Source organism: Apteryx mantelli, chromosome 1 (assembly GCF_036417845.1).
Source record: "Apteryx mantelli isolate bAptMan1 chromosome 1, bAptMan1.hap1, whole genome shotgun sequence".
Classification (NCBI taxonomy): domain Eukaryota; kingdom Metazoa; phylum Chordata; class Aves; order Apterygiformes; family Apterygidae; genus Apteryx; species Apteryx mantelli.
The window spans coordinates 214,138,841-214,155,852 of record NC_089978.1 but is presented as its reverse complement, the minus strand read 5'-3'; the positions used below and the strand labels follow the sequence as shown (position 1 = coordinate 214,155,852).

General features: G+C 41.8%; 1 protein-coding gene across 1 annotated transcript in view; it reads right to left on the bottom strand.

The window, feature by feature from the left end:
* Nucleotides 1-17,012, bottom strand: part of GRM3 (glutamate metabotropic receptor 3) — a 108,025-nt gene that overhangs the window by 27,319 nt on the left and 63,694 nt on the right. The window contains 1 exon segment of the mRNA XM_067289980.1: nucleotides 6,438-7,293. Coding sequence (XP_067146081.1) covers nucleotides 6,438-7,293 — 856 coding nt within the window.

The window sequence follows — 17,012 nt, the reverse complement described above, 5'->3', positions numbered from 1 at the left end:
GTTGGCTGGGAAGCAGTGAACCAGCGCACCACTGCAGGCTCCACCACTCCAGCCTATCTAAGGAGGTAAGAAAACCTCTGCTCCTGTTCACTCAGGCCAATTAATGTTAATTAGTGTACTAGATGAAAGCATGAAAAGCTGCTTTTTATGATGGTCTCAGGTTAGATAACAGACACCGTTTACAGGTAGGTCACTGACCTGCTATCATGGCAAGAGAAATTTTAGTGAAGGAGTTTTGGGAAGTTGTGGCCTAGAGATGAAGAGGTCTGCCTGTGGCTTCCTGCCCATTAGTTATCCAGCTCGGACACCGCAGTGCATGAGACAAAATGCATCCAGAATGCAGATAGTGTGTCTGCAGACACAGTTGATTCGTATCAGATTATTTGCCAGTGACACCTCAAATGTAAAGTATCAGATGAACAGGTTCTATAGTAAAATGTTTAAATTTTATCTATTAAAAAAATTAATCTATAAAGCCCTGAGCAACCTTGTCCAATCTCATAGCTGACACTACTTTGACCAGGAGGTTGGACTAGAGACCTCCTGAGGTCCCTTCCAACCTGATTTATCCCATGACTTTATGATTCTATATATTGTGATGCTATATTATGCATATATACATATATATGTGTAAATATATGTGTATATAAACAAAGCAAATATAAATACATCATACAAATACAAATAAAACACACACACGCGCGCACACACACATACTAAAAGCTTCAGCAAGGGCTAAGCAGAGACGTCTGCCCAGGTACCTCTTTGAGGGTCATATTTGCCCAAAGAAGAGGGACTGCAGATCCACAGCAGCAGCTACAGGTGGAAAGAGGCAGTTGGAGGAAAGAGAAAGAAGAGGAGGTCATCAGGAAAATCATGCTGTCAAAATCTCACTACAGCTCTGTGTGTGTGTACTGACATACCTATAACACAGAGAGAAATAAGGGAAAATATGTTGCATGTTTAACTGTTCCTCTGCTCTGAAATAGCAAGTCTCAGCTGTGCCTTCAGAGACTTTTCCTTAGCTGCTTTCAGGGGTTTAAACACATTTGTGGTCCCAGGAAGAAGGCAATAATTTTTCTTTAAAATCCTAGATATCTTTTTCATGTGTACTTTTAATGAATATCTTGGGCAATTCACTCTATATTTGCCTTGGTTTTAATAGTCACAAATCCATCATGAATTATACTTTTGAAACTTTTGTGATTAACAAGGTATTGGCTGCCTTCTGCCCTTGAAAAATTTACCTTCAGCTGAAAGTGATGTCTGGGTTTATTTTACAAAAAAGAATCACAAGGAAGTCCAGAAACACCCTGAGTACTCAAGTACCAGACGCTAAGGGGGTCCAGCTTGGCATTTAGGAGTTCATTGGGTGAGATGATGGGGTTGTGGGGCTGTCTGCTACAGAGCCTGGGACATGAGCTCCAGCATTTGCCTGCACTCCTACCGACGGGTACTCCTCGCTGTAAATTTACACCTGGCCTTTCATGTTTCTGCATCCGTAATTCTCCTTGTAATACAGGTTGCATCACTTTCTAGGTCTATGCTCCATGCAAACCTGGTAGGACAATGAGTATTTTGCCCAACATGAGCAAGGACTGATGATACAGGCTTTTCTGTGGGGTAGAAGACATGGATTTTTGAATAAAATATAGAGAGGGACATGATGGTAACTCTTGTAGCTGTGGTACAAAGAGGAAGAAAGGGGTAGGAGAAGACACTGAGTGCTATAAATGTATGTGTTGCCTAAAATTGTTAATGATTTATTTTCCAGGGTTGCTACTTTCACTAGAAGGATGATGAAAATTGAATGGTGGTTCACTGCTGTCCTTCCTCACCACTGGCTAGCTTTGAGCCCAACGCCCTGGCGAAGCAGCTATGCCGGGGGATGACTGGTAGTAGCAGGAGCCATACAGGACCTTTCCTAAGGGCCTGGCACCTCCCTCACTCTGCCCATGCGAGCGCTCAGTGTCTTGGCATGTGTCTAATGTTGTGGGGCTTGCAATAACAACTGTGAGTGAAGGTAACGTTGCTCTTCTGTTTCATCCTGCCTGCTTAAAAAAGCTAAAATGTGGCTAAACCTAGTGAAATTCCTTGGATAGAAGGGGGCTTGAGTTAGCAGAGCTGGTCCATGCACCAGCCCCTCCAAGCGAGGGAAGCCCCTGGGTATGAGGAGCACTGCCTCACGACGGAGCCAGCCCAGGATTCACAGTCCTGAGAGCCCCTTCCACTGCCGCCCTCTGCCAAGCAGAGGCTGGGCACCAGCGACAAGTAGGTTTATCCGGGACTCTCACCCATGGAGCCCTCTGCTTTTGTTCAGACCTTCTCTGTTGTGCTGTTAATACAAGCTAACGGCCTCTTGAATCAGCAGCTCTTCATCAGCAGAAGAGCTTCACACGTCAGAACATGAAGTTCTGCACTTGTGCTCTCAGGAGGGAGCACAGCACGTGGGAAGATCAAGAAGACGAGCCAGCCTCTGTCTTTGCCTAAGTCCAAATAGGAGCTGAGATGGTGCGAGTGTGTTTGTCTATAAACTGGGCTTTGCGTTTTCAGATCCCGCTGCTGGAAGTGGGAACCAGGCAAAGGCAACTCTTCTCTCCCTCACTGAAAGATTCAGGATAGCACGACATTTTTCATACAGGACTTACGGATTTGAAAGAAAAATATGTTCTCGAAGTATCTCACAAAGAATACAGAACAAATGGCCACCCTGCCTTCTTGCCACATTGCAGTTCTATGTGGTTATTTCAATTTAATGAAAAAGGAGAAATAAGTAGGAACCCAGAGATGTTCACGAAATACCTGCCACAGAGCATGTCAGCAGCATGTCATGAGAGAGCAGAAATCCTGGCCAGTCCTCTACTCTATCCATACTATTACCTGGTCCCTGACTAATTTCCTGCAGATTGCTTTATTGCAGTGCCTGGGAGTCTAACATCAGGCTTTTAGCTGAATGACAAGTGAGAATCGCAGTTGCTCTAAGCTCCATCTGTAGCCAATGGAAAGAGATGCAGGGGCAAATTGCATCTCAGGTGGGCTGAATCACCCTCTGAAAATACTGACCACCTCCATTAATGATAATTGGACACTAAGTAAAAGTAATTAAAGTGCCTAGGGTAGATGTCTGAAATTGCACAGTCACACACCAGTGATATAATTGCACGCTGTCATTTACACAAGCTGGTTTGTTTGCAATGCACCGTCACACAGCCCTGGAAGCCGGGAGAATACATTCAGGGCCATTTGTTAGATTTTTTACATGGCAAGTCACAAAGTGATACCTGCTGCGGGTTTATGCATGCAGGACTCATCTGTCTGTACTGCTGGCTTTCACCACAGGTGGCATTTCTTAAACAGTTATTTATGTATGTGCAAACATGGTTACCATGTTCTGTTTCTTGCCTGATTGCTTTTGGTGGGCATGGAGCCTTAACCATACTAAAGAAGTGAGAGATTCACAGTCTGCCTTGGCTGCAGTGTGCCTGGTGGGCTGGTAACCTCCACGACGTCCTCTCTGCGCTGGGATATGTTTTCAGATGTGGGGCTGGAAATATGAGAGTATCATTGATCAAACAGCCTGTGCAGCTGGGTCCTGAAATTGTGTTAACAACACACCCAGAGACTTTCTTCAACCAGAAAAGAGCTAAGACAGCTTCTTCATCCCATAGAAACCAGTGACAAGTCTGTGGTTTAAAATTTCACGCCTTACTAAAAGGAAGAAGTCTTGGGAGATTTGATGACTCTCTGACTACATAACACTCACTTGTCTGATTTTGAAAATCAAGGACATAAAAAATATGGATACACACTATAATGGGAGAACTGATATAAAAGAAACAGGAGATGAGCAAATCATGCTGTAAGCATAATTCACCGCTAGTAATAATACCTGTGGAACAAGGCCATCAATGGAAGAGAACGAGCCAGTGTTTTTATAATATTTTAAACTGGAAATGACAATTAACTGAAAATAAAGCTCAAGTTTGAGATTCAAAGATTTTCATGTTGATTTTAAAACAAACCTATTTGATTCCAAAGAAGAAATTTCTGTTTCCAAACTTGTAAAATGAGAGTCTTTGAAATGTTTTCTTCTTGAAATGACTTCTCATTCATAAAAATAAAAGGTGTTTAAGTCCAAATTAAAATGAATTTTTCTGATCATATCTAAATGATTTTTTTTCTGGAGTTACAGTCAAAGGAAATGGAGGATATTTTGACTTTATGTATAAATGCTCAGGGGAAAAATACTTGGGAGCTTAAAAAACTGCATGATGGAAAAAAGTTTAGCAATTATGTACTGGAACCAATATTGTATAGTGATAGACTGAAACTGTACTTTATTAATAGTGTATGCATTTAAACTTATAAAAATACCTGTCATATAAAGTTTCAAAATAATTGAAGATTAAGCTACTGAACTGCTTACTCATTTGGGTATGCTGTTACTGTCCTGAAGTGGCAGAATTGCTGAGAGTTGTTGCACAGCACTGTCATCATTTGCTTGTGATAAATCTGCCAGGATCCCAGTCCTGTAAAGTACTATGCTCCTAAATCCCCTTGATTTCAACAATTTCAAGACTTTCAAGTATCTTTAGGGATAAATGTAAATAAACAAGAAAATATTTTCTATGTACTAAATGCTGTTGAAGGGGAAGAGAAATGGTGATTATTCCTTATTTTCCATTAGATCTAAAGCTTGAAATGTTGACTCATTCTTTCTTGTGCTGTTGCCTGTGACATGTGAAATTAATAAATAAATAAAATGTGATCATCCATGTCACATGCTATAAATGCATTTGTATATGTCATGGTACATGAGTACTCTTACTGATACAGCAATATTTAGGAGGAGACCAAACAACACAAGTGTATCATGTTCCTTGGGCCAGGCACCTTGCTTCAGCTGCATGGCATGCAACATAAATAAGGGTTTTAAAGGATCTCAACTTCCAGCACCTCTCACTGAGAGTATTATTTCTCTTTACGACAGGGCATGTCCAAGCTTTTGGGTCCTCCCAAATCACAACCCAAGGGATGGGGTAAGATGCAGGAAGTGACCATGTCCACATGTCCCTCCTTGATTTCCATGGAAAAGAAATTCAGGCTAGTGGGCAGGCCAGCAGGAAGCCCTGATGTGCTCTAACCAAGTCAGCTAGAGGGATACTGGGAGACCGGGGTCCTGGGGAGCACAGCAGCTCGCTGTGGGAGGCCTGTCTAGGGGTACCCAAGAAATTCTGTTCCCACTGGAAGTGAGAGCAGCAAAAGGTCCACAGTATCTGGAGATGGGTCTGAATCAAAAGCTGAGAAGACCCCCAAAGCAAGGAGAAGTTCAAGCTCTAATCTGACATTTTCAGATGGTTTGCAGCATTATTAATGTTGTATTGTCATTGAGGGTCCCTTGGGACTGAGCACGTTGTATCATAGACATATTTTCCTTTGGTTCCTCTCAGAGCCAGTTCTCATATGAAGCGCAGATTGTTGTTCCCTTCCTAACAACCTGGTCAGCTGAGAATACTAGTTTAATAATTCAGAGAACTGCGAGTTCAATCTAACTGCTTTAGAAGAAAGTTAGGCATGTAACAAGAAACCATGATTGTCTACAACTTGCTTGCTTCCCCCTCAGACCTATTTAGCCTTCAGACCTATTTAGCCTTGCTATGTTGTAACATTGCTAACAGACTAAGCTCAGCCGTACATGATGGTAAAAACAAGCGAAGACCTCTGCTGCACAGCCAGTCACCATGAGGTTTCCTCATATCATTACCAGTTTACCACTTTCTCCTCACACCTGTGCCTGTTTGATCTAGCTTTTTATATTTTGTCATCAAGCTTAAAGATCATGGACATCTTTATGTATTCAAATGTATTCAAATACTTTATACTGATTTGGTCCTATGGCAGGAACTGCTGCTTTACTATGCAGAGACATTAGCCATTGATCATGATCCAACTATTATGTAAATTCTCATAGCAAAATGAGGAAGAAAAGGCCAACTCTTGGCATAAGCACAGTAGGCAGTTGCCTAGTGTAGCAGGTGGTGAGACGACCATTGGCCTCTGGACATGCCTAGAGAAAGCCAAACTGGCTGTGAATGAAGTGGAGGCTGGTGTGTGGAAGTCCCTGTTTGGAGAACGGAGGGTAACACTTCCGACACCAGTAGCTGCCACCTCCACCTCTTCCTTCTACTGAAAGCAGCAGGACCATAACCTGATTTTTTAAGGTTCTTCCCAGGCTCCCTGTCCTAGATCCTCTTCTTTCTCCTTTCCTGCAGCAGGACTGGCCTTTCCTAGGTCCTGTCCTGCCTTGAACTCTGATATTATTGAACTCTGATATTAGAGGCTACTGGGAATTCAGCTGGCTGTTACTGTGAGCACTGAACATGTCATTAATTACAGCAACATTCTGAATGTACCAAAAAAGAGATGTAAGTTATTACCTGTAAAGTTTACTTTCAGAAGATAATCTTTGTACAGCTTCTTGCCATCCAGATGCTTCATGGCATCACAGAGTTTAGTGGTGTTTGGACACAGAGTCCGCTGCATTTTATGCAAGGCATGGGCCATTGCGTACACGGCATTCACAACAAACATAATCTTGGATTCTTGCTCATAGTTGGAACTGTTGATAGTGAAGTGCTTGTCACAAGTCTTTCTATGTGGCTTTCGGTTCTGGAGATTACATTGGAATTTTTGCTCCCAGAAGTCCTTGAACCAGGGGTTGCGTCTATTATTGTAAGGGCTGAGGCTTTGGAAATACCTGTCAAACTCTTTAACTGGATGGGAAGCAAGTTCCAAGGTTATTGCCCCAGAGGCTATATGCTCATTGCCTTTGACAATACTCTCTTGAGCTCCCCATCCATCACTGGCAATCCAGGTAAAGGAGACGTTGAAACGGTTGGCAGCTGCAATGAGCTCCCGAGAGTCATCACCTCGCATGAAGAGCACGACCACTCTGGCATTGGGTTTCTGGAGCAGCTCTCTGATCACACCATCGTAGGACTTTCTGATGTTGGATCGCCCCACTTTCTCAGAGGTGGCAATGCAGATGTTCCGGAGGCGAGCTTCCTGCTCAAAGGCTTCGATCCCAGTCTCCCCGTAGTCTCCTTCCGAAGCAACCGTTGACACATAAGTCCAGTTGAAGAACCGTAAGATTTCAGCCATAGCTTTTGCTTGGTAGAAGTCAGGAGGTACCGTCCTTGCAAAATAGTCATAGCGGGATTTGTCACTCAGCTTGGCACTGGTGGAGGCATAACTTATCTGGGGGATCTGGAAGAGTCTGAGTAAATTTGCCACCTAGAAGCAAGAGGGACAACACAGACTTTTAAAAGGATGGTATTTATAAAACTGAATAGAAAACTCTAAGGAAAGGCATAAATAATGTTTTTTAATACAGGGTGTTTTGATAGTTGTGGATTAAGGGTATTGATAGACGACATTGATAATGCACTCTGGTGAGAGCACTGCAGTTCTGCTGCCCAGTTAATTCTCAAAGCCCTTCTGGAAACGTAATGGACCTTTTATTTCAATAAAGCTACGTCTGTTTAAACCAACAGAGAATTTGACCCAGGTGACAAATATACTTCACTCTCAGCCTGTGTTCCTTACTAAGGTCTGGGGATTTGCATGCCTTTCCTGTTCCTGATGAGATTTATCTTCTCCAAGACTCAATGCATTTGATAAACAAATTCACTAAAAAGACATACACAAATATCTCTATTATGCAAATATCCCAGATATACGTGTACAGGTTTCCTCTTTCACAGAAAATTCTGATCCCACTTATTCAAGTGCTGAGTCCCCATCTCTCCTACTTTTTACTCTTTTAACTCTTTTTTTCTGAGATGTTCTGACTGCAGTCCTCCTGATGTGGCAAATGTGCTGCATGTTAGTGCACCTCTAGCACTGCAGAATCATGTTGACCTACAACTTTTCATAAATAATAAACAATTTTAATAATCTCTAATTGCTTTTCTAGTGTCATTTATGTTGTCCAAAGTCCTGTTTTTTTTCATATGTTGCCATGTTCCTTGCTTAAATATGCTCAGATTTACTCTATTAAGCTCATACTGTTGGCTATAAGGCAGTGTAGCTTTTGATTATATCTAGAAAAAAATGAAGAAAATTTATGGATTTTTTTCTCCTTTTTTTTTTTTTTTTTAATGACAAAGGGAAGACTTTGGAGGTCTTCTCTCAGTGTGTGGAAGTTGTCTCTAGTAAATCAAATTTAAAGTTAGTCTTGGAATGTAGCCTGACAAAACCATTTCAAAAGCAATAGTGTACTTGAGATTCCCAAGAGAAACTTATTAAAAATCGCATAATCAATTAGTTTTTCACATTTTCTCCAAATTTTTCTCTGACCATAGACTACATCTATGAGAACTCAAAGGCAAAGGACTTTTGTTGAAAAATATACTGGAACAGGGCAAAATAAAAAGGGTCAAACGTCAGTGGCAAAGTAGACAGTCTGGTATAAATAGCCAAAAACATTTTATGGCTTTTTGGCAACAGTATCTCTTCGGATTTTATAGATTTAGGTTCTGTCTTTTATTTAATGCAGGCACAGCACCAGTCAGTCTCTTTCATGGCTCAGTCTCCCACCCGTAAATTGGGGACACCAGCTGCAGACACCAACACTTCCCTCACCAATACATCATACAGATGTTAGGAATTCTCTGAGTTAATGTTTTCATCAAACTGGAGCAACCTCTTGTATGGCTCATCTGTGCCAGGGTCCATTTCCTCACTGCAGGTATGCAGTGCCATTTGCAGCACCCTGGGACATCTGAAACACGGGGCTGGCAGATATGACACAGGACCTATGGGATACTCTTCTGGGCCAGCAGCAAAGACCGGAAGGATACCTTGGCTTTGCAGATCTCTAGATGCCTGTATGCAGGAACAGAGTTATGCCCTATTGACTTAGACTGGGAGTGGTTTATTTTAGTTCAACCCCAAATAAAGCCTTGTCCATATTGACTGGAACGAGTATCATGCCCTGTGATTTTGTCTAAGGTACATGAGACCTCACTGGGAAGTATGACTGGGCGTCATGACTGGGTAGTGGTGGAAAGTAACTGGTGGCTTACCAAGGTTCAGTGAACGGTCTGAGCGTTGTTAAGCCTTTGGTGACCCTGTGACTTTTGTCCACATGACCTTATATTCACATGGTTTGGTCTCATGTCCTCACTCAAAAAGAGCACTTTGATTTTGTCATAAGAATGTCCTCAGTGTAGCTATTCCAGAACATTTCTTGCAGAAGTGTGTGGGCTGGAATTGCTATTCTTGTCTCAGTTTATTCTAACAGGAATTATTTTATTTGAGCTAAACCATTAGAAGGCTATACACACATATCATTCTCCAGGTTTTTTTACCCCCAAATTGGCTAAAAAAGAAGTCAATTTTCTAGCTAAAGCAGTGTTATTCAGTGTGTAGTCAAGCCTTTAGCTTGCAGAAAGATAGTCCTAAGAAATACAGCATCTTTTCTATTGTTTTTTTTTCTTTTAGTCTATGCAGAAAAAGCATCCTTAAGCAGGAAGATAGAGCTACTCCCTCAGTGGTAAAGCTAGCCCTGTGCCTTGGAGGTCAGTATAATTCTGGGGCCAATGCAAACAACATGTGCAGTTCTGCTTCCTGTGCTACGGGGAGAAGAAAGGCTTCCTGTTGCAATGTTGTTTTATTTAATGCTCTTCACTGCAATGCTGTCCAGATGGTAGTTTTTTCATAGACCAAAAAAAAAAAAGGCTGATTAATCATAGAGGATAGTGACCCAATCATCCCTGAGAACTGTGACTGATGGTGGAGCTCAGTAAAGTTGTACCTGTGATTAATTCAGTGCAGGAAATTCTTCTCAAAATCCTGAAGCTGAGGATTTTTTTGGAATATTATAGCATCTTGATTTTAGGGACTAGTTCTTCAAAAGAATTCTGGTTCAGGCACTTAACTGTTGCAGCCAGTTTCAGAATGATCCCATTTTTGCAGCCACTTCCACACTGATCTGAATATCTGCTTTGAAAATCTGATCCTGATAAAACTGTTGATAAGCAGCAACAAGAAAAAGGAACAGATAACAACTTTGGAGAGATATTTAAGCTATGTCTATACTGCAGCATCTCAGTGTAGTATGGGATGGTATAATGTGGACTAGAGGTACTTGGACTGAGTTTGAACCACATGAGGCATATCTACACTGTAGCTCCATGCTGCCTTGGGACGTGTGCTACAGCTGCAGAATTTAGGTGTAGATCTAGCTTTTGTTATGTGAAATAATCTATTCTGGCAAAGCTCCAGGCAGCAATTTAATCCAACCACGGTGCATGCAATTAGAGCCCGAAATCCATATGTTGGCACTTAAGTAGCAATAGTAGCCTGGTTTTCTTGCTGTTGAATCCAGTGGGTTTTGCAGATGCTTAGCACCTTTGAAAATAAGGCCAAATGTTCTGTTCTGGTGCAGTAATCCTCCAACGATGGCTTTACGCGGCTTGCTGTGAACAAAGCATGCCAATACAGTCAGATCCAATACTCATACTGCTGGTTTCATTGGTCTGGACATCGTCCTGTGGTAAAGTGTTCACTTCCTAACCAAACCTCACTAAACTCCTAGGATGGTGGGTGATTTTGTAAGAACCTTCCCAGCAAAAAGTTGGCAGGGAGAGACTGCACTAGGAAATTGTGCAAACGGAGCAGCCAGAGTAGTGCCAGGGGAGAATGCTGTCCCTGTCACAGTTTTTGAGCCACACCTGTAATAGCCTAGTAATGTAATTTTTTTAAGTCTTCATTTCCGGCACTCCATTCCGTCACAGTTAGTTCTGTATGCATCAGGGACAGCACGCATACTTGTGGGAAATTGCCAATCTAGTTTAAAACATTAGAAATGGCTTAATAATAAGTGCCTTCAAGGAGCAGTGAATTAGGTACAGATATCAGGCATGCGAATCAGGATTCCCAGTGTATTGCTGGCTATTCAATAATCCTGATGACAGACGGGGTCAGGTAGATAATACCTGCCTCAGAAACTCTGCTCTGTCTTTGGATTTGTTGAAAGACATTTGTTGAATCCCATCAAGTATTTTGACAATCCTGTGTAGGACTTCTTTGCTGGGAATAGGATTTATTCCAATGTTTTTGGTTAAATTTTCTCTTCTTCTTAACTGCCGACAGGCTGTTACTGGCTTGTTTGAATGCGTATAGGGTTGGAGTGGACATGAAACACTTCGGAAAAAGAAAAACCTCAGAAGTGTTAGAAGAGATAAGGTCTGTGCAACACAATGCATGTGTGTATTGCATATTCCTTGGACAGAGGAGGCCCCATGTAAGATCACAGCACTCTGCACTTCTAAAGCTTTTTCCATGGGAGAATCTCATGGCACTTAATGAAGCTTAATGAATCAAATTTCACAGAGCTCCTTCGAGACAGGCAAGTACTGCTATGACTGTTTTGAACAGACAGTAAATTAGGCTGCTGAGCAGAATGGGATTGAAGTAATGGTAGTTTGCCTCTATTGAGAAATCAGAGGAATCCCTGGCTCACTGCATTGCAATATGTCCTAATGGACTGAAGGCAGAAGTTCAGTTGCTGCCTTCCTGAGAATAAGTTACTTGTCCAGATTCCTGCAGTAACACAGCGGCAAAGGCATGTGCCAAGGATTTCCTAATGCCTAGATCATTGCTGTAACCCATGAGCTGAGCTCTCTACCCTTGCCCCCTTTTTTTTGCTCAGGTGGAGGTCAAACTCCAGCTAAAAACATTTGCAGCAACTATATATACATATTTTTTGCTAATTTGATTTTTCTTTTTTTTTTTTTCTTAAATCCAAAAACATTTTACCAAAATGAATGTGGAAAGCGCAATTTTAGAAAGGTGGGAGAGAAACATTGGCTCTGAACGGGCTGGGTTGTGGATGTGTGATTAGTGGTGGGCAAAAACCTAATGAAAAGAATAAATCAGGTACCTCTCTCTAGTCAGCTGCCTACATTGGCCTATAACCCCCATGTTCCTTTGCCTTCCCAGCCCAACGATCTCCATGTGGCTGCACCTTTACAGGATTATAGTGTGATGGAGCTGTTGTTCCTAAGGCAAACACTGTTTTTCTTCTTGAAGTTTTTACTATTGATTCCATATAAGAGATGCCCTCATTATTTGTGGTTTGACCTGGATGTCAGAAGAAGAGCAAGCCTTCGCTTGTTTGTGATCTGGGCTGAAAGTTTCAATTCATTCTCTGCGGGGTACTGGAAAACCTTCAAACATTGGCTTATCTAATCTCACTGAGGACTAAACCTTCTTGAGCCTTCTGAAAAGCTGCTATTAGGATTCCCCCAAAACCGTCTCTTCTCCAGTCTAAACAAACCCAGTTCCCTCACTCTTCCCTTGTAGAGTGTGTGCTTCAGCGCCCTCTCCTACTGATCATTGCAGTATTTATCAACACTTTTCTTTTACTGGGGGGACCAAAACTGGACATAGGATTCCAGAAGTGGTCTAACGAGAGTAAGGTAAAGGGAAATAATGACTTCTGTCTATCTACTGGCTATCCTTCTGTAGACACAACCCAGCATGCTGTGAGCCCTCATTGCTGCCAGATTGCACTGCTGGCACTAAATATAAATGATACTGAAGAGATGGGCTTCACTTTAACCTCTTCTCTCCACTTGGACTTGGTAGGCTAGAAGGGGTGGCTCTCACTTGAGGATGGTATGGCCCACCCCCATCAAAACTTTGCAGCCCTTGCTAAAATATGTCATAATCTTATCTCCTTCTTGTGATAGGTGTGGAGAGTGCACATGATAGAAACAAGCCCGGCACCACAGTATGCTGTAGCAAGAAGTATACTGTACCCATGGTGGGGAATCTCCACAGCTAAAAAGCATTGGGGTTACCTCTTGATGCTCAGAGTTTCAGTGCTAGATGGGGAATGGAAAAGGTGATGAGTGCCTTTGGTATAACAACCCAGGGACTCATCCTGCATGGACTTGAATCCACACTCCTGTAGTTCAGCTTGGCCAATTCTAATTGACACTAGGCACCTACATGGCTTGGGAGTGTTTGGGAGGAGAAGGAGGTCTCAGTGGTGCATGCAGGTGCTAAACTCAGATCTAATACTTCACTCCAAATCTGACTTGTTTTCAGTGGAAAACTAGGAACGTGAAATACCTCTAACAATCCAGTCTTCCTGTTTCAGTTCCCCACTTTAGAAGTGAAGGTGTTATTATTGTCTGGGATAAACACTATGGAAGACAGTCCCTACATGAGAGAGGCTATGTTACCACCTGTGACAGAGGACACCAACAGGGATCCAACCGGACTTCAAGTTCTGTCCCCAAGAATGCATCAGCAGTGGTGATATTCCAGGTCTTTTAATCATTAAAGGTCAGTATCAAGGAACTAAGCCAGAAGATGTGAAGTTATTTAGCAGTTCCAGACTAGCTTGTAGTCATCTCTAATGTTCTGACTTTTTGCAGGACTAAAGCAGTGGTTGTCACCAGCTTTCTCTCTTTAGGATTGAGAGAGCTATTTATTAGTATTTGTGAGTGGTTCTCTAACAACATTCCTTCCAGAAGAGAAATAACTCAGGAAAAAATGATACATGAACAAACAAATAAAAATGTCTAGGTTTTTTTGTTGTTGTTGGGGGGGGGGGCAATACAGCAGTGTTTTCAGCCTTCTCCTTCTGCTGAAAATTTTGGCAATGAAGTTGGAAAAATGTAGCTAAATATTCACAGTGGACTCAATAGCTGTCACATCTAGAGAAGCAGTGTTTGAACTGTGAAATAATTTCATCTGGTAAATGAGTGTCATAAACTGGGAATACTGTCAGAATAACATCTGGGATTTCTGTGGAGGACCCAAGAACTTCTTTTTATATGTATGTTGCATGTAAGCAAAAGTAAACCAAGAAGGATGTGCAGAGAAATGTTGTGCTGTAGGAGAAGTACTGACTTTTTTTTCTCTGCTGGGAAAAGCACAGTGAGTTCTCATATATGTACTCTGCATCCATACAGCATTAACTGTTGAGAGGAAATAAGCTAAACCAGCACACCAATAAGAGAGCTGTACAGAAGACCTTGATCTACACAAGAGTGTGACACTTCTCTGAGAACCTGTAAATCTGATTATAAATGACTCATGTCACACTTCCACATGATGACATATGCCTTGAGAAAGGGGACTAAAACTGAGGTTGATGGTCCTAAAAGGATAAGACTCTGCTACTGGAGTTAAAAGACCCATCATTGTTAAACATGGTTATTTAAGATGCATTAGCTGCTGCCTAAGTCCTAGTCAGAAGGGGCAGAATGAGTGTGGGTTATGCCAAGATGTCCCTAACTAGTTCATATGCTGGGCAACTTTCTCATTTATAATGCATTAGGGCTCCTTCATTCTTGCCTGTAACCTCGTGAGTTACTCACCCAACCCTGTATAACCATACCACTTCCCTTTGGCAATAGGAGCAAATGCTCACATAGGGAAAAACAAACAAACAAACAAACCACTGCAAAGGAATCAGGAAACTGCTTGGGATTTTCAGAGAAGCCAACCAGAAGGAGGTACCCACATTTCTTTGAAATCTCTAGGAAGCAAACATCTGGTGCTGCTAGGGCACTTTGAAAATCTCAGCCTAAAGGATGTTTAGTTTTTAAAAGTGGAATAGAAACAAGGAAAGGAACAAACAGCAAGGACCTGGCTGGAGGGACAGAGGAAAGAAATAAAGAACAGAGATGAAAGAAGGTGAGTTTGAAGGAGACACCAGGGAAGTCAGTATGTATATGTGTAGATTAAATGCTAGTGGCAGGTGGCCCATCTTGCAAAATAGATCTTCTAATAAGGAGCTGGTTTAGTTTTACAAGCATGAAATCACCTGAGGCTGTTGTTGCACAGCTGAATGCAAAAGCTCCTCTACAAGCCCAGCACAAAGGGCATACGTGCTCTGTGGTCACTTGGGGACCCTGCAGCCCTTGGTACCTCATCATCCTGTATGTGTCTCCTGCCCATCCTGCTGGGTGTGTGCACTGGGGGAGAGAATCCCACATGCTATGGAGATTTTTTGCATATAGTTCTTTGAAGGATTTTGCATTATTTTGATTGGTTTTGGAAGTCACAGGCTACTGTTAATGCCCTCTGTTTGGAATATGGTTTATTTTTGGAGGAAGGAAATGTTGGTGATTAGCTTTCAGGCTTCATGAACCTTTGGCATATTTGTGTGTCTGAAGAGAACTGACAGCCAGAAGAAGACTTTTAGTAAATGAGCACATTTTCAGAACTTCATGCCAGATGGTCTTTCACACAGGAGAGAGACCTTAGCTGTTCTGATAACAGTAATGCCCCTTTACACCTTTAAACGTTCTTTGGTTGTTGCTACAGTTTGTTTCAGATCCAGCAAGGAATTCAATGGAAGAGAGATGGGCAGTGATTTCTATTCTGACATTTTTTTCTGGATGAAGCTCAGTCTAAATTGGGAATAACCCTCATGACTGTGATCTGTGGATCTGCAGCATAGAGGAAACTTTACATAGGGCTCAAACCCTGCACCACCATCAATATAGTGGATATGGAAATGCAAAGCCCAGTTGACCTCAGAGAATGTCTAAAATTTTTTTTAAGAAAGAGAGACTGACTGCAAGAATGGGTCTAGTTTTCAGAGATGGACAGGATTATGGGTGAAAAAATTCAGCACTTGAACAGCCATATCCCTCCTTACACATGCATATTCCTGACCTGAGTATTTTACACATGGCATTTAGATTAACTATGCAGGTGCTCCTATGTGCAAATGAGCAATCCTTTTTTTTTTTCCTTATCCTTTTTACAATGTCTATGAATGTCTCCAAGGAAAATATGTTTGAAATTTGTGTTGCAAACTAGGTGACGCTGAATAATGTGGCTCAACTAAAAAAACCAGGATCACGAAATAAAGTTCTCTGAACTTTGAAAAATTCACCTTCTGATCCCAGATTCAGCTCAGGTCAGATTTTTATACCATGAAAAACACTTTTTAACATGAGCCCTTCCATTGACTGAGAAACCTGGCTTAGGTTTGGAGGGATCAAGTGCTGTGCAGATTGGACCCACTGCTAATTTAAACACAGCATCTAAAAACTAATTATCCAAATCTTCATTAACGGTAATAGCCTAGTCTGACCAGAAAATAATTAAGCATTCTACATTCTCTTGTTTTTTTCACTCTCTGCAAAAATTGCCTATTGCGCATAGTGACTCAGTGGGGAAGGTGTTCGTTGCTGATTTACCAGCAAATTCTTTTTTCCTTGGTGGAAGGATAATGAAAGAAGCAGAAATCTGACAGCAGGAGCATCATGAAGTGATTTGGCAGACAGCTGTCCAGACGGAAATCTGGAGAGGGAGGGTGAAAGGAGGGGAAGAGGAGATATTGAAATACAACAGCAAATTCACAGGAGGAAAAAAAAAAAAAAAGGCAGAAATAATTTATTGTCTGAAGAGCTCAGCATGGTTTATTTTAAGGCTGAGAAACTGTGCTGTGGACTTTATGATGTTTACAGCTCTCAGGCAGAAGAGAAGTACTTGTGAGGGCTACATCTGAAAGTACCCAGCACCCCCAGAACTGTTTGAAAACACGGAGGACAGGGAGTGCTCAGCTTCGCACACACACTTATTAAAGTGCTTTGATGTCCAGCGGTGGTGCAATTCCCATTGTTACAGGAGTGTCTGTGTACAGGCGACTCTCTCTGAATTTTGATTGTCTACTTTTTGCTGCTACACCCAAATTTGTGGCTTTAGAAGTCTTTGAAGTCCTTACCTCTTCATGTGTGATTCTGCAATTCCTATTATTCTCAATAGGGATTTTTTCTTGAATCATAGATTATGTCTGGCTATCATAACAAGATGAATAGAAAGAATGAATGGCTTTATTAAATCTCTTCTAGATAGTTTGAAATATAGAGGAAAGTTGAAAAGAGAGACTGGATAAGGGCTAGCCCAATCTATGTCAAGGGAAAAGCATCAGCTGAATAGTTCTTTTTTAGCTAGAAATACACTTGATGAAGTAA